This window comes from Kryptolebias marmoratus, linkage group LG23, assembly GCF_001649575.2.
Source record: "Kryptolebias marmoratus isolate JLee-2015 linkage group LG23, ASM164957v2, whole genome shotgun sequence".
In the NCBI taxonomy this organism is placed as follows: domain Eukaryota; kingdom Metazoa; phylum Chordata; class Actinopteri; order Cyprinodontiformes; family Rivulidae; genus Kryptolebias; species Kryptolebias marmoratus.
In genome coordinates, this window is record NC_051452.1 from 15,288,894 (window position 1) to 15,307,140 (window position 18,247).

The 18,247-nt window shown below is 39.3% G+C and overlaps 1 protein-coding gene across 14 annotated transcripts in view; it reads right to left on the reverse strand.

Annotated features, from left to right (window-relative positions):
• Positions 1-18,247, reverse strand: part of dock9b (dedicator of cytokinesis 9b) — a 124,656-nt gene that overhangs the window by 76,557 nt on the left and 29,852 nt on the right. For 11 of the 14 annotated variants that reach the window (XM_017426825.3, XM_017426834.3, XM_017426832.3 and 8 more), the window contains exon 2: positions 5,190-5,306. In XM_017426825.3, coding sequence (XP_017282314.1) covers positions 5,190-5,306 — 117 coding nt within the window. Of the gene's footprint in view, positions 1-5,189; positions 5,307-9,552; positions 9,789-18,247 lie in introns of those variants that run through there. The other 3 variants (XM_017426824.3, XM_017426831.3, XM_017426833.3) reach the window with 3 other exon arrangements.

Below are 18,247 nucleotides of genomic sequence, written 5' to 3' on the forward strand. Positions count from 1 at the left end.
AGTTAGTGTACAGGGTTATTGAACTTCTGCTCTCATTTGACTGGTGTGATTTGGTATTAGTGATCAAACATGTGTATGTATTTTACTTTTTTCCCTTTCATCCTGTATAAACATCCACATCAAATAAAGTTGTTATACAAGTAATGAATCACAAGCTTCAGTTATACAATTTTATTTTTAAAAAATTGTAATAGTTTTTAATTTATAGTCATTTAAAAAAACTAACTTAAAAAGCACAATTATTTCCTGAAAAATAACAGTTTACTAATATTCAACTGGAATTTTATGATACTAGAAAATAACTAGAGGCACTCAGAGAACGCAAACCTCCACCAAGACTATAGGGTCTCTGACGCCACTGAACTCTTTACAATCCGATAAGGTAGTGCAGCTGATCCAAAAGAAGAATATAAACACATGTATGCCAACAAATATGAAACCACATTAAAGCTTCCATCATGTTCTGACTTTTGAGTAGTTTGTTGTCAGTGAACTGGCAGGCTTCAAATACAGAATAGGCTTTAAGGCTCATGCCTCTATACACCTCAAGCATCAATGAAGTGTCAATAATTTGAACTATTATAATATTTATCACACAACATTTAATATTTCTTCAAAGCACAATGCTATCAGTCTACTGTTAGAAAGAACTGCTGGTGACCAATTAACAGCATTCCTTTCACAGCTGCTAAACCAGACCTTTGATGGGTTTAGTGAAGGTGAAGCACATTCTGCAGGAAGTGATGCTGTGAAAAAAAAAGTGCAGTCTGATTGTCGTAATCAAAAACTCAAAAACTGGATCTGCAGAAAGGTAACATTCTGTCTTCAGCACTTTATCTGGAAAGGAATTCAAATCTTAATATTGGTAAAAATTACATGATCTATCTTACTCTATCCTACATGAACATTCATCTGGATAAAGCTAGTCTATAACTGAAGACTACCTCCTCTAACCCATCAAATCTCTTGTATGGCCAGTTACTCTCTATATGGGTGTGTATCAATACGAGTGTGTGTTTATACAGCATGTGTGCTTGCCACACCCAAATATCTGGCGGCCTCCATTCGTTTTGTCTCTTAGCCCTCTGATATAAAACATATGGCAGGTTAGACAGATGCGGGGACTGGGTCAAACCAGACACACATGCACACAAAGCAGTTGAAAAATGGCCATCTACTGCAGACAGCCTCCTAATGAAAACCACCAATCATCCCCTGATTGTGAAATAGTCTGGAAGCCGTGCATTTTCCACCGCACAATGTACGTCAGTGAAATGTACGTCAGTTCATAAATGTTTGTAGAAATACTTTCAAGTAAACAGCTGCAGCTTTTCTTGTGGGGTGGGGGATATTCCCAGTCTCAAATGTTCAGAAAAGCAGTCCATGGAAGGATAAACAGTGAACTGGCCACAGGACCATGGGTGGCTAAGACTCGCTGAAGCACTAGGGAAGTGAGGGTTGATCTATATTGTTCAATCCAAAAGAAAAGCTACCTTAGCTCAAATTCTAGAAAAATAACCACACTAATTTGGACATATCACATTTTGCTGTGTGTGGGGTTGCATAGATGTCAGCCAGTAAAGGTTATCTTGATGACTTGTGTCCATGATTAAAAAAAGGCTACAGTGGACATGGGTACAACAGAACTGGATCATGGAGCAATGGAGAAAGGTGACCTGATACAAGGAAACCAAAATTTAATTCATTGTTTTTTTTGTGACAACCCCAACATTTCCTGAAAATTTCTTCCAAATCTGTTCAATTGTTTTTACGTGATCGTGTTAACAGGACTAGGTCAACTGTGAAGTTGACCTTTGACACCACGACCTTGAAACAATGGTGATCAACCTTAACCTAAGAAGTATCCAACTGTGCAGTTTAATTTTCCTCTGTTACATGGTTACATAGTTAGTGCACAAGGTCATTTGTGGCCTTGACCTTGAATTCAACAGTGATCCTCTTTGAACCATGAGGTTTCCAGCTGGAGAGTTTAAGGTCGTATTCAGACCTGACACATTTGGTCCGCTTTAATCGAAGCAGAGTTTGTTTCCAGCGTTGGTCCAGACTTTTTGTACAGGTGTGAATACAGTCATGCAAACTCCGGTGCGGATCAAACAACCGGACCGAGACCCGCTTTTTGAGGTGGTCTCAGTCCGCTTCCAAACGCACTCTGGTGCGGTTCGCTTCTGGTGTGAATACAGACCAGACTTGAACCGAACTAACTACATAAAGCATGCGCCTTTTTGGACTTCACAGGCCATCGTTGCTAGTATGTTGTGTGTCAGAGTGCACAGAGCATCTCGCCTTTTTCGAGTTGCGGCACGCATTTGCCGGCGCCGTTCCAAAATTAGAAGTAAAACGTCATTAAACCGACGTTGAATGAGCTGCTCTTGAATTTCAAAATGATACTGTAATTGTACCAACAGAATGAATGTGCACATAACAAATACATCACGCAGGACTTCCATCTTTATTTCTGGGTCTGTGCTCTGTGCTCCACCGCTGCCCCCGTCTTTCTGTCCAATGGGAGCAATGACCGTCACCCACGTGCCTTTGTTTATAAATTATAGTCCGCTTACAAAAATGCCCAATGTGAATGCAAACCACAACAAACGAAAAAAATTAAGTCCACTTTTGGTCCGGACCAAACAAGCAGACCAAAGGACTTTCCTGGTGTGATTACACCCTAACATTCCTGTTATACGGTTGCAGAGTTAGAGGATAGGATGATCTATGACTTTTGACCTTAAACTTTGACTAGATCACCACCTGAATTTGATCACTTGTAACTTGTACCATATTGGATGTTTTCTGAAAATTTCATGAAAATCTGTTCATAACATTTTGAGTAATCTTGTACACAGACCAACAAACAGACAAACAAACAAACAAACGCTACAGAAAACATAGCCTCCTTGGTGGAAGTAATAATGAGTTTGACATGTTAACTTGTCCTCCAATTTCTCTAGTGCTAAGACAAATCAAGGATCTGTGAGATGTTTTTGATAAACAAGCAAAGGTTCTTTTACAAATGACTTTTAGTCAAATAACACAGCAGACTTTCAGAAGTCTAGTGGAGTCTATGCCTCAATGCATAAAGGCTACTTTGGTGGCAAAAGAGGTCCATACTTAATATTAGATCATAATGTTATGGTTGTACAGTGTAGTTTTAAACAACTGTCAGTCAAACAGGGAGAAATAGTACATAAACTGGTTGGTGTTTTCAGATGAGGATTAATCCACATTTTATGCTCTATTAACCAAAGCAGGGAAGAGAATGTGGTATTGGATCAAAGCAAATGTGCAGGCTCACATTTATTTTCAAGAAGAAAAATATTATTCAACACAACAGAGTGGTTCTGTAATGGGTTGGTCTTGGTATTTACTGTCAGTAATAAAAGTCTTACTGCTTCTCAGAAGACTTCAACAACAACTGGCTAACAACGAATTTTGGAACATCCCTCTGTCTTTGTTTTCTCTTTAGTTTGAAACATGCCCCCAGACACTGCTGAGAACCATCCCAGGACTGTAACCCCGTGTAACCCTGAAATGCTGGCAGAGTTTAAAAAGCATCTGTCATATGAGATTCAGACGTTGGTGAATGTTTAAAAAAGCAGCAAAGAGCTGTAGTACACATCTTATAGCAAAGCAAAGACAAGATTTATAACAGATTACTCATATAGGTTCGAAAGAACCTATATTAAGTTATCTGGTTGCTTGTTGCTTGGGGGTGGCTGTGGATCTGTGGTTAGAGCAGTCTAATGAAATAGTTGGAGGTTCGACTCCACCAGTATGCCACAAGTCGAAGTTTCCTTGGCAACACACTGAACTCCTAATTGCCTCTGATGTGTGCCCCATCAGTGTATGAATGTGATCTAAAGAACAGATTAGACTCTATAAAATGATTTATCCAGATTAACTTTGAAGAGATGTAGTAGAGTGCTGTATGAATGTGTGTGTAGATGGGTAAAATGGGCACAGATTGTGTTGTAAAGTGCTTTGAGTGTACAGCGCACAAGGAAATTGAGAATCCACACAAACATTTCAAGACATTCACCAACAGTTCCAACCCAGTGAGATCCTTATGTCTGAGGTAAAAATGTCACAAAAGTAATTTTAAAAAAGATGGAAATTTTTCATCCAAAGCTTTAAAGGCTTAATAGAGCTGACCAACAAATGTCTGGTGGGAAAACCTCAGATCTTGGGATTCAGATCAAAGTTAGCCGTAGGATGCCACCTCCACATGGGTTTACCATCTGTGGAGAGAAAAGCTGAAGTTGGGTGCAGTGTAAACTTGACAGCTGACTGAGGCGGGTGCCTGGCTGTTCCAATTTACAGCCTCACAAACTGGCTTTTGGGACATAGAATGTTATGTCAGTAGCAATCCAAGAGTTGAGTGAAAAGGCAAAGGAAACATTTTCAGGATGGCGAAAAAGGAGCCTAGATGCAAGAAGCAGACTGCAAACTGGATCACAAGACATTTGTTCAACTAACAGTATGTCCAGTGATTCTATTGCCCTCAGATGCCTAATAACTTCTAACATGGACTTAAAATGTTGTGACAAGCAGAGTTTTTTTTTAATCAGTAGACAGGGATTTCCAGTATTTCCATTAGCATGTGCATACAGTTGAAACCAGATGTTTACATACACTGTTTAAAATGACACATTTTTCTCACTGTTTGACATTAAATCTGTATTTCCTGTTTTAGGTCAGTTAGGATTTCCAAAATAATTTTTACTGGTTTAATGCCTGAATAATAAGATAAAATCTTTTTATCAAAAGTCACAAGTTTACATATACTACGCTTTTCAACAGTTTGGGAAAGCTAAGATGATGATGTCATGGTTTTGGAAACTTTTGATTAGTTAGTTAACAACATTTGAGGTAATAGGAGGCACATCTGTGGATGTAATTTTCGGTGAAATGTATTATATATATATATATATATATATATATATATATATATACGAATATTTGGCCATGTAGCAAATAGACGTAATTTCTGAAATTCTAACTAATCTAAAACAGGAAAGTTTTAGTTTGATTCAATGTCAGACTGTGAGAAAAAAAAAACTGGCTATGTGTCTTTTTATACAGTGGATGAACATCTGGTTTCAACTATATTTTTAACCAGTCAAAAAGTACAAATTGTTATGCTGTCTATAAGCAGGCTTGGCTTTTCTTACCTGGAAGTCGTCTGTGGGAAACTGCAGCATATCGCGAAGAACATCACTGATGATCTGGGTCTTCCTCTGCAGTAGCACATTTTCATAGTCCAGAGGCTCTATAATCTTTGGTTTGACCTGCAGGAGCAACAAAACAGCATCAGCCCAGCCTCTACAACTCAGCATGTGACCTTTTATAAGTTGAAGCAAAGCAATCTGTTCATTGATTTTATCAGTGACTGGACAATAACAACAGTATCACTGCACTGACTGTTGGATAAGCTACAGAGGGAAATTTGTGGTATTCACACAGTCTGGACAACAAGTTGCCATTGTCCGACCATTGAATGACTGGTTGGTAGCTACAGACGGAGGAACTGGCACAGAGATAGCAGTGAATGTGGGCCACAAGGGGAGGAGATGTTGGATGACGGAAGGGATGGATGGGTGAGTGAGAGTCTGTGTGAGCCATTGTACCAGTCACAGAGTCACAAGCTAACGTTCACAATCTGAGCTAAATGAGTGCTCCTATAGGGCTTGCTTCTCTAAGAGTTTCCAGTAGTCCACTGACACCAGGATCCAGTGCAGAAAAACTCACCCCCTCATTCCAAAATAAATCCCATTAGCACAAAAGTCTATGTGAGCATTTATGTTTGACAGTAAGTAAGATAGCAGAGCTCAGTTCCTCAGATTACAGTCCCTTGACACTGCAGACATCAGCTGCAACATTCCACAGAACAGACCCAAGGGGGTTGCACTCCCACAAAGTCACCAACTCTTACAAAACAGGTCTCCATATTTGTGTTTGTGTCTGAATATCAACATCTTTACTCAATAAACAATGCTTTATTCTACTTAGAAATGAACTAGGAATGTTTGCCCCATTTAGTTTATTAGCGACAACAATCCCTATTTCTTTTTAACACATAATAATGATTATTTGGGTTGGATAAAATACTGATATATACACAGGTACCTGAATTTAAAGTCCTAGAACAAACAATAGGGAGTGATTTGGGGACTTTACCTTCTCTTTGGCGACAAAAATGTAAGATGTGATCAATGCTTTGTTGGCCTTATGGATAAAGATACAAGAAGACAGATATTTAGTTTTAAAAGTAAACAAAACAGAAAAACCCTAACGTTTTTTAAATGGTTATGATCATTTACATCTAGATACAGTGGAAAACAGATGCCACTTCACAGCTGGGATGGTGTTCTCAGGCAAACAAGTTTCCACCTTTTTTCTCCAAATGTAACGATGGTCATTATGTCCAAACAGTTCAGTTTAGTTTCATCAGACCATAGGACATGTATCCAAACATGAAGCTCTTTGTCTCTGCATATTTACAAACTGTAATCTGTCTTCTTTATAATGCTTTGGGAGTAATGGCTTCTTTCTCACTAAGTTTCCTTTCAGTCCATGTTGGTTCAGGACCTGTTTCTCTGTGGATAATGACTCTCTGACCAGCTTCAGCAGCATCTTCACGAGGTCTTCAGCTTTAGTTTTGGGGTTGATTCACACATTTCAAACCAAAACACGTTCATCTCAGAAACAAAGAACCGTCTCCTTCCTGAGCGGTATGATGGCAGGACATTCCCATGGTGGTTATACTTGTGTATAAATGTTTGAACAGATGAACCTTCAGGCATCTAGAAACTGTACCCAATAATTAACCAGAGTCAAGAGACAATTCTCTTCCTGATATCTTGGCTGATTTCTTTAGATTTCCCCATGGAGTCACACAAAGAAGCAGAGTGTTTGAGGTGTACCTTAAAATACATCCACAGGTGTGCTTCCAATTACCTCAAATGTTGTCCACTAACCAATCAAAAGCTTTCAAAGCCATGACATCAACATCTGGGCTTTCTTAAACTGTTTAAAGGCAGAGTAATCTTGGTGTATGTACACATGTGGCTTCAAAAAAAGTAAAAAAAAAAAAAAAAAAATCTCTCTTTCATTATTCAGGCATTTAACAAATAGAAATATTTTGTGAAAACTAACTGACCTAAAACAGGAAAGGTTTTGTTGGTTTATTGTCAGACAGTGAGAAAAAAAGTGGTTGTGTCTAAATCATTATCAATGAAATCTAAAAGGTTTCACTTGCAACCATTTATTTTATTAGAAGAAACGTATTCCGTTGTTTTGATTTGTCGAGTTTGTTTTTTTGTTTTTGCGTAGAAAGCACATTTTACTCTGGGGAACATAAGCCGCTGTTCTTCAAAAACAGTTTCTAAAAAGTGGTTGTGTGGCCTGGCTATAGACTCTTGAAGTGAATTGAAAAAAAAAATTTTTTAATCCATGAGACCATGGGTGGAATGTCCTAAAAGAGTGGTTGAAACAGTGAAAAAGTGTAGCAGGCAGTCACTAAAAAGGATTCAGTTTAAAGGGACATTAGATAAGGTGATTGAATTGTAAGTAAATCATGTCCACTCCGTATTACCTTAATGACGTCCAGTTTCCCTCCATCAATAATTGAATCAACAGCAGTTTTTTGTTTTATGAACGGTTACTCAAAAGTTTACTTTTTGGTAATATTGGTAAAGATTTGGGGTCCATTTTACCATAAAATTAGAATTAAAATAATAAATATGGTTAATTAAAGATGAAAAACTTGTGTTGTACCCAATATTGCACATTTTAAGATTTTTTTCATTCAGATTTCTGTTAACCTAACATTTGCAAAAGGTGTCCATCTGCATCAACCTCCAAAATTAGACCATTCTTAAACTGAAGTTGTGGGCTACCCAAAATCACTCCGAGGGCCTCAAATAGACTGCAGGCCACACATTGGACAACTCTGCTGTAAATCTATCTAAAAGTAAATAGAGACTGAGACATTCATGTAAAAGTCACACACTTTGTGGCTTACACCAGATTTATAGTTCATAAAGGCCTCCTGCCACACAAAATGAAGGATTATGGGAACTTGATCAACTTAGAGGCAACTAAGAGGTAAGCGTGCAGTGTTCAAAAACACAACGACCAACAAATTACAAAACCTTAGAAGAGTTTAACAAAAGAAACAAAGCTAAGAGATTTTTCAAAACTTCTCATTTATCATCTACATTTTCCTGAGTATTATGGAGCCATTAGGGATGAGAGTGATTATTTGGATATTATTTGGATTAGACTCTTGACTTGAATCCAACAAACACACAAACTGAGGCCAATTAAAGACCATAGATTGACATTTTTATTTTTCTAGACAGTGATGTAATGCAAAGACCCCTCCATATTTCTCAGTCCTCTGTATGCTAAGCATCATCTGATAAGCAGAAAATCATAAACTGTAGTTTATAACTGGATGTTGGCCAGTTGGACAGAAGATAACCAGCTGTGAACTGTGAGCCATGCCAGTAATTCACATGCATGAATAAGTTTCTGATATATAAGGATCAACATTATTGTGAATGCAGATGAAGGGTTGGGTAAAATTATATCTACTGATCCCTTATCGCCAAAACACAAAGGTGTACAATAATGTTTTTGCATGTTTCCATGCGTCTGTTAGCAAAATATTTCATGACTTACTGGACAGATTTTATGAAACTTGCTGAAACTAATCATTAGATGAACGGCTACAACTCAATAACTTCTGATGTCAACCAAATTCAAGATGGCTGTCACGGCTAAGTGAGCTTAATAAACACAAAAACAGCTACAACTCAGAAAATTTTACAAAATTTTAAAAACTATCTGGCGTCGACTCTGTCTGTCTGTTAGCAAAATATTTCATGAACCATTTGTATGTATTTTAATGAAACCTTAAGGAAATAATCATTGGATGTACATCTACAAATGGTTAATTTTTGAATTTAACCTGATTCAATATGGCCTCCACACCCAACTGACCTTAGAAAAAACAAAAATGGCTATAACTCAGTCAGTTTTACAATAAATGTGCTAAGATTTGATATGGTAGTAGCTGAGAGTCATTTACAACACATACTTTGAGCGGGACATGTTGCAATATCATATACATTGCGCATACCTTTTTTTGAAGGTTCGACCAAAACGGACACTAATTTAACATTTATTAAAGTAAGATAAATTTAGTCTTCAACTTTTACATGAAAGGCAGTGAGTAATATGCATTGCTTCAATGAATTCTGTGTTAAATTGCAGTTTTCCCCAATACATAGTGAGTTTGTTTCTAATATTATAAAAACAAAAAGAAAAGAAAACTGAATTCAACTCGTCAAACTTTGGGACTCTGATGCACAGGAAGGGAAAAAAAGGGGTCATGAGTTCTTTATTTTCTAAAAAAAGATCAACATTCAGCTCCCTGGAGAGGCATACCCTCAAGCTGCTATTTCCCATCTTCTAAAAAAATCTTTTTTAAAAAAGAAAACAGACAAGGAAGGTAGAGAAAAAACTCACCACGGCCACCTGTGACACCCCCTCTACTTCTGCCTCAATCTCAGCCAGACTCTTGTACTGCTGTGGAGACTCTATCACCATCTCCTTCTTGGGGGCTTTGCCTGCCCGGCCCTGCATGGCGTTCAGTCCTGCCAGTGTGTCACCAGGTGTGAGGCTGCATCGCAAAAAAGTTCAGCCTTCGTTCTGCGGCGCTTGTGAGAGCTTTGATGACGTCCAGTGAGATCCCCTCTTTGCTCAGCCACGACAGTCCGGCCTCCCTCTCCCCTGCTCTCATCAGAAGAGGGGGGAGGGCTCCTCCCACCCTCACAGCTGTGCAGCTGTAAAAATGTATGAGGACGTGTGTAGTGTAGATCAACCACTCCCTCATTAAAGCCTTGGAAGAGGCCCAGTGATCATGTTGTGATTTTTACCCCCACCTGCTCATAAAGTCATGGTAAACAGGAAAACCACCCTCTTTCATTTGTATGGTTTTATGAATCGGGACATAAAAATAAATGATCTGATCTTATTTAGGTCTTAGAATTACATAAATGCAGCCTTTGATTAACAACATTCATGTCAGTATCTACCAAAGACTAAGAACAAATAAAGAAGCAAACAGTGTGATCACCTCTGTAAGACCATGAGTTTTTGCTGCTCTGGAACATACAGGTGTGTGTTAACACAACGCCAGGGAGGAAAGACAACAGCAATGACCTTCAAGAAGTACCTGCTGCTGCCAACCAATCTGGGGAAGGTTATAAAGGTCATTTCCAAACTATTTGGGGTCTGCTATTCCATAATTTAAAAAAATTGTTACAAGTGTAAAACTTTCATGACAGTTGCCAATCTTCCAAAGAGTTACAGCAAATTCACCCCAATGTCAGACTGTGCAATGCTCAGAGAAACTTAAGAACTATATCTTAGACTACAAGCCTCAGTTCGTAGGTTAGAGGCAAAAGTTCATGACAGGACAGTTAGAAAAAGACTGAACAAGTATTGCTTGTTTGGAAGGGTTGCAGGAGAATGCCTCTTCTATCTTAAAACAGCATGGCAGCACCACTTAGATTTATAAAGTTTCATCTACATGAACCACAAGACTTCTGGAATAACGTCCTTCAGACAGATGAGACCAGGGCAGACATGTTTAGAATTAATAAACATGTTTAGCAAACAGCAAACCTAACATATCAGCACAAACACCTCATACCAACTGTCAGCACAGTGGTGGAGTACTCATGGTACGGGCTCCTTGCAGTCATTAAGTCAACCATGAACTCCTCTGTAGACAAAAGGGTTTTAGAGTCAAATGTGAGGCCATCTGTCTGACAGCTGAAGATTAGACCACACTTTTACCTGGCTGAAAAAGAAAAGCATCAATTCGTTTCAATGGACCAGGCAAGGTCCAGACCTCAACTTGACTGAAATTATGTGGTGGGTCTTTACAAGAGCTGGGCAAGAAGGGAATGCCTACACATCTTATTGAAATAAAATGGTGCTCTCAGAAAGACAAAAATAAATGTCCTCCAAAACTATGGCGAGACTGACAAAAGTCATACAGTAGAGGATTATTACAAGTTACTTCTGCAAAACGTGGACCTACAAGCTACTGAATCATTGGATAGACTAAGTTTTTTCACTCACCGCGTCTTTGGCTTTTGATTTAAATGAATAATGGGTGAAGTATCTTGTGCTGGTGTTCAACTGAAGTTGTTTTTAGCTCACTGTAAGACCAGGTAAAGAACAGGTGATTTGCAATTAATTTGCTCCAAGACAGTTGGAGTCATAAAGAAAAAAAAGCTGTTTTTCCAAGGTTTAGGCAGCTCACTGAGAGCAGATGGAAAGAAATCTGACTGACATTGGCTGATAATAGCCTGTAATCCTGTCTATTCTATGCTAACGGTACAGAATGCTATATCGATTTTTTACTTTTCGATTTACCTATTTTTTTCTACTTGTTTGTCGGGGTAGGTGCCAGGGTGGGGGTGGGTGTTTGTTTGTTGCTAATTGTTGATTTAAATGTAAAAGAAAAAACCTCAATAAACAGAGTGTTTTAAAAAAAACATGAACAAAGAGAAAGTACTCAGGTTCATCTTATCTTTGATATAACCCTAATGAAGGTTTTATCTTACATCGGTTTTGTTTGTAATAAAGATCCTAAGTTGATTCTGAATACTCAAATTACAGCTGAAATTCCTAAAAACTAGCTGATCTGCTAGAGAAACGGTATTCAAACTCTGCCGTCCATACTAATAATTACCCCCCACTGGTATTTGGCTCTGCTTTGAACCGTCCCCATGCCATATCGGCACCATCAGACACCCGCAGCAGGGTCACTTCCTTCGTCTCCGGCTCTCAGATGCCATCACACACTTTCCTGCAGTTTCAGAAACTGTGGCTAGCTGGTGCCCTTCTTTCTCCAAACAACCAGCGCTGTCTGAGGACAGTCATTCGCCTTTCATCTTTAAGCAGCATAGACGCCTTGACTCAGCTGTTTTCCATCGCACCATGCCTTTCAGAATGATGACATTTAATGATTTCAGCCAGGAATCATTGGAAAAAAAAAAAATACAAATCTTTTGTGTTCTGTAAAACACAACTCCCCACACCAAACTTACGCTCACCAGCTTTAAAATCTTTCATACTCAAGGAGCCTGATTAATAACTCGTCCAATTATCTCCACTGGCCCAAAAAGTTCGGGACTCTCTGGAGTGCACAGATTGAGAGAGGGGGAGGTGGAATGTCAGCGAGAAGAGATGATGAGCTACAGGGTCAGTGGGACTTCAAAGGCTGTCGTTTCTCCTCTGCAGCTTCATTGCTGCGCCATCACTGCGAAAAAAAAAGTACAAAGCACAAAAGCAGGCAAATGGGTGCATAAGTTTGACTTTTCTGCACTGCAGGGCACTCGGATCGTTTGCATAAGTTGTTTTAACTGTACTCACTTCAAAGGGGCAGGCTGAAATGCACCATTCAGAGACCACTTCTTCTACAAACACAGGAACGTGGAATCAAGGCGGTGAGGTATTAGCACTTATCCATCGGGGCAACAGGAGTTTAAAGAAACACCACGAGGCGACCCAGTCATCATGGCAGAAACAGTAAAATTAACTGGAGTGATTGCACAAACAGTAGGTCGAGCTGATCAAACTCGATTCACACGTTTCACACCAAAACATGTTCATCTCAGGAACACAGAACTGTCTCCTTCCTGAGTGGTATGATGGCAGGACATTCCCATGGTGTTTATGTTTGTGTATAAATGTTTGAACAGATGAACCTTCAGACATCTGGAAACTGTACCCAAGGATGAACCAGAGTTATGGAGATTGACGATTCTCTTCCTGATATCTTGGCTGATTTCTTTTAATTTTACCACAATGTCACAAAAAAAGCAGAGGGTTTGAGGTGTGCCTTAAATGTTGTCAACTAACCAATCAACAGGGTCCATAGCTTTATATAATTGTGTCTGGGCTTTTTTACAGTGTAGTAAACATCTGGTTTCAGCTATATCTTCTGAATCTTTGGTTGAGAAAGAGTTTTAATTGAAGACCCCTGCTCTAGACAATCAAGTGATCTACATTATTTGAATTACCCTACTGGAGTGGATCCAGTGAATATATTCAATTCAAAATTCAAAAATACTTTATTAATCCCAAAGGGAAATTAAATGTTAATAAAGTATTTTGATACTAAACTAAGGTCACCTGAAAACCTGCCTGACCATATTTGATTTATCCAACCAGATCTCTGTGATGTAGTCTACAGACCTGCTCATTATTCCTAGCCTTCTGGATGCTAAGCATCAACTGACAAGTAGTAAATCATAAGCTGTCTTTTACAGCTGGATGTTGGCCCAATAAGACAGAAGATAAGCAGCTGTGAACTATTTGACCTGCCACTAATCCTTTCTGATAGGAGAGTGTCAACGTTATTTTGAACGATGATGAAGATTGCATTGTCAGGTAAAATTGTATAAATTTACAGGTGTATTTTTCAGAAACTTGTTTCTTTTCCTTTTCTTTTTAAACAACTTTCATCAACCTTGTCAAACCTTCCGACTGCGACGCACAGCAAGAGATTACTAAACAAAAGAAGACACTCTTCCCCTTAGAGACATGTACCCTCAAGCTTTTTCCCGTATCTATCCAAATCCTTTAAAAACATTTCTCCAAGTTTTGCTTTTGAAAGAGTAAATAGTGCTAAATATCTCCCACTTGCATGAAAGATGGACAGTGTCTGTCTGTTTGTTAGCGAAATATCTCACAAACCACAAGGCAGGTTTTAAAGAAACTCTCAGAAAGTAATCACTGGGTATACTTCGACAACTGATTACAATTTGAATTACCATTACCACCAGATTCAAGATGGCCGCGACAGCTAACTGACCTTAGCCAATATAAAAATGGCTATAACTCAGTGATTTTTACGTACAGTAAGCTAACATTTGGTGTGGTAGTAGCTCTGAGATATCCCCAACACATACTCCAAGTGCAACACATTGCACAAAACCTTTAGTTAAAACTTTGGCAATGACTGTTGAAGTCGATCCTGCTTGTCGATTAGCAAAATATAGCATAAACCCCTGAACAAAATTCAACAAAAGCTTCAGAAAACACTAATTTAATCAGTTCATCTAGAACTGATTACTTTTTAGAGTCAAATCACATAAGGGTGACCACCACAACTAACTGACAGTAGAAAACACAAAAATGTGTATAACCCAGTCAATTTTACACATACTGAGCTGAGGTTTGTTGTGTTATTGGCTGAGACTCCACGCCAAACCAGCGAACAGGACGCGCAGTATCTGTTTAAAACTTTACGTGGCTGCAAGGCAACAGGAATTTCTTTAAGGAATGCTAATTTTTGAGAGATGGAATCTTGTAACCCATGAAAAACCCATCACTTTAACTGAACCTGTGTATGTTCACAACCTAACACATCAGCATCCCATTTAGCAGAAAAACTACTGAAAAGGGTAATATAATAACTAAGTGCTTTCTTTTCCTATTTTTCCAGAAGCCCAAACAATAAAATCTGTTTGTCTGAGTTGATTGGGAAGGCTTAGTTTCCTTTGAGTAGCTTTAATAACTTCAATTAAAATGGAAGAGCTGATATGGATTTAAAAGGGAAAACTTGCCAAGTGTAAAGTGAAATATTCAAAGTCAAATGGATTCAGATTTGACTTTCTGCATCACTGCTGTCCCCATTGTGGCCGAAGGCCTTATAGTGACAGCGTCACCAACCCTGAGTGATAATCAGCCTCTTGTCACCCTCCTGGCTGCACTGAGGTCATCCTCCTTCAGCCGTGGTGTTTTCATACCGTCACATTTCCTAGTGAGCTGGTACCATGCCAGTCAAGCAGCAGGCATGTGTTACTTTGTCGAAGAGCGTGATAGAATGGGGTGCAAATTAGTTTGCAGGGCCATCTGTGTAAGAAATAATATGTCAGGGGAGGGAAGGAGGGAGAAGGGGAACAGCGTCCTTTAGTTTTCACACAGCTTGAACCAATTAGAACATGTGAGCAGTCTACACCCGTCCCAGGAGGTGTCCTCAAGCATGCGCACATGGCCATACGATGACAGAGAGCGCCATAAGTCTGCGGAGAATTGCATAAGGGCAAGCTTGACGTAATGTTTAGGAGCCGAGCATTGCTACAGGCGCCCAGGAGAGAGAAAGTGTGAGGGTGTTGCCTGGAAAGCAGTGAAACTTCCACATGCCGCGCACACAAACACATCAATGACGTGTTCATGTGTCATAAATGAAGCCTCTAAAACTGAAGAATGGCTTTTTATAGAAGACTCAAAGAGCAAGTGACTCATCGATGATATCTCAGGTTCGACACAATATCAGCGGATATAGCAGCGGAGGGAAAAACATCTGGGACAAGTTAAGGTGACAAAGGGGAATTTCCCTTTGTCCTAATGAGCTCCAAGAAGAATCAAACTGAAGACTGTCCAAAGAAAGCCGCTGCATGAGTTTACTGAGTTATTTGTTTCTATATAGCGATGCCACTCTACAGACACAGTGGACCACCTAGTCGCTCCGTAAGCTGGAGTTGAGAACCCACTATGGTTCACAAAAATTCAACATTTACGAAAGATAAACTGTGTTGTTATAAGTTTGTTAAAAGAGTAGAATAAAAATGCTGTTTTTTGTCAGCATAGCCCTTGATTATTACAATGTTTGCATTAAAGATGATCAAGACTTTTTGTCTCAGTCCAATATTTGCATTATTTTTGCAATTTTTTTTAACATTGCAGGCTTGCAGACTACATTCCATAAATACAATAAAGTTATTAAAATCAACGTTATTTTGTGCTTGACACCTAGCTCTACATTGCAATAGAGAAAATCCATCTATGTTGTCCTTCAGATTGTCTATTTTATTTCAACATGGCATGGCATCGAGGGCAGTTCAATTGTATTATTAAAAATTCTTTTCGGTGGACTTCCGGGTATGAACGCAAGGTAGAAGGTCGCATCCGACACCGCTCCTGACAAAAATCCTTAAAAATCCCTTTTAAGTCTACTGAACGCTACAGCAACGATATCTGTGATTGATTTGGATGAAACTATGCCAGGACCTGGAAGACAGAGTAAAGATAAGTCAAAAATAACTTTGCAATCCAAGCTGACGGATTACGGACCGCAACACGCGGAGCCTAGCATAAGCGAAGCTAGCAAGAAAGTTAGCAAGGAACCAAGCAGCAGCAAGGGAATAGAGGGAGAACTAGCGGCTAACAACGGCGAAATGAACAGCTCAGTCAGTGACAAAGCAGAAATACTTGGAGCAATTAAAAGCTTAAAGTCCGACTTATCTGAAAGACTTGACGGGGTTATGACAGCCATAGAAGCAGTGAAGAAAGAAGTGGGAGAATGTGCGAAGCGTTTGACGCAGGCAGAGGAACGTTTATCCACGGTGGAGGACGAGCAACGGTCGCTAATTAATAAAGTTAAGAGCTTGGAGGAAACGAAGAAGCGACTGGAGGAAAGAATGGTCGACATGGAAATGAGATCTCGCCTCAACAACCTCAGATTGGTGAACCTCCCTGAAGGAGCAGAAGGCTCCGACGCCTGTGAATTTTTGGAAAGCTGGTTACCAGAAGTGTTGGATCTGCCTGCCCTGAGAAACCCGCTGATTCTCGAAAGAGCCCACCGGGTCGGTCCGAAGAGAAACGCAGAGGCACCTCCAAGAACCGTAATAATGCGGTTCCTCAACTATAAGCAAAAAGACACGATTCTTAAAGCAAGCAGAGCAAAGACGGATATCCTCTATAAAAACCAACGGGTGAGACTCTACAACGATGTTTCTGCGGAGATACACAAGCAACGCAAACAGTATGATGGAGTCCGCAAACGCCTCCGCGAGCTCGGGCTGAGATATGGCTTCATCCCTCCGGCTAAACTGATCTTGACGTACCAAGGGGAAACTTTCAAGTTCAACACACCAGCTGAGGTCCAAGAGTTCATCGACCGGACTCAGAGGAGTCGGATAAGTGCAACGGAGTGACTGAAAAGGTCCATTACAATTAGACTGTAGCAATGGTGTGCCTTTTTGTTCAATTTATATTTCTGTTAGCCCACTTCTGTGTTCACAATATATAGCGTGGAGTATCACTCTTCACAACACTCTTTATTTTACTATATTTCTAGGTTCTTCACTCAGGATATTCTACCTTTGTTGTAAAAGATCACCTTAAAAATATAGGGATAATTAGACTGTTGGAAATCCAGGAGATGGTCGGGCACAATATTTACATCTGTTTTTTTTTTACTTGTTGGTGGTAGTAATAGTAAGTGAAAGAATAGATCTTAAGGATCTACATATGCCAGTTGTTGGAAGCATTATATTGGGAGGGCCTAACTTTTTGGTTGGGAATGGGGATTTGTTTGTTTTAGTGGTTCAGGGTTTGTGGGAGTTTGTTAACTGTTCAGTTATTTTTCTTGACCCTCTTGGACACAGTTGCAATGTTACCGCATCAACGACCTTTAAGGTGACATGATGCAGAGAACGGAAGTTAAATGCACATCCTGGAACTGTAGAGGCTTGCATAAAACCAAAAAAATCAAACAAGTCATGAACAAACTGAAAGATCTAAATTCTAAAATAGTATTTTTACAAGAGACCCATCTCTTGGAGGAAGAAAATATAAAACTACGTAGGAGGTGGCAGGGGGATTTATATGCAGCTTCATTTACATCAAGAGCCAGGGGAGTAATGACTCTAATTCATAATTCCATTCCTTTTCAGGTTACCAATGTTATCAAAGATAAGTTGGGGAGATATCTGATTATTCAGGGGTCTATCTTACATGAAACCCTGAATCTAGTAAATGTGTATGGTCCCAATTCTGATGACGATGCTTTCTACACCAATTTCTTTCTTGTCCTAGCGTCGCTGCCAGGAAAATATATTATAGGAGGTGACTGGAATTGTGTCCTAGACCCCACGCTGGACAGAACATCAGGAACTGATCAAACACATACCAGAAGTAGAGAAACAATATGTCATTTTATGAAAGAATTAAATCTGCTAGATATTTGGAGACACTTAAAACCTACTGAAACAATCTACTCATGCCATTCAAGAACATTTAAAACATACTCACGCATCGATTATATTTTGATTTCAACAGAGTTACTCTCAAATGTAACTGATTGTTCCTATGATAGCATACTCCTATCAGACCACGCTCCCTGTAATCTAATATA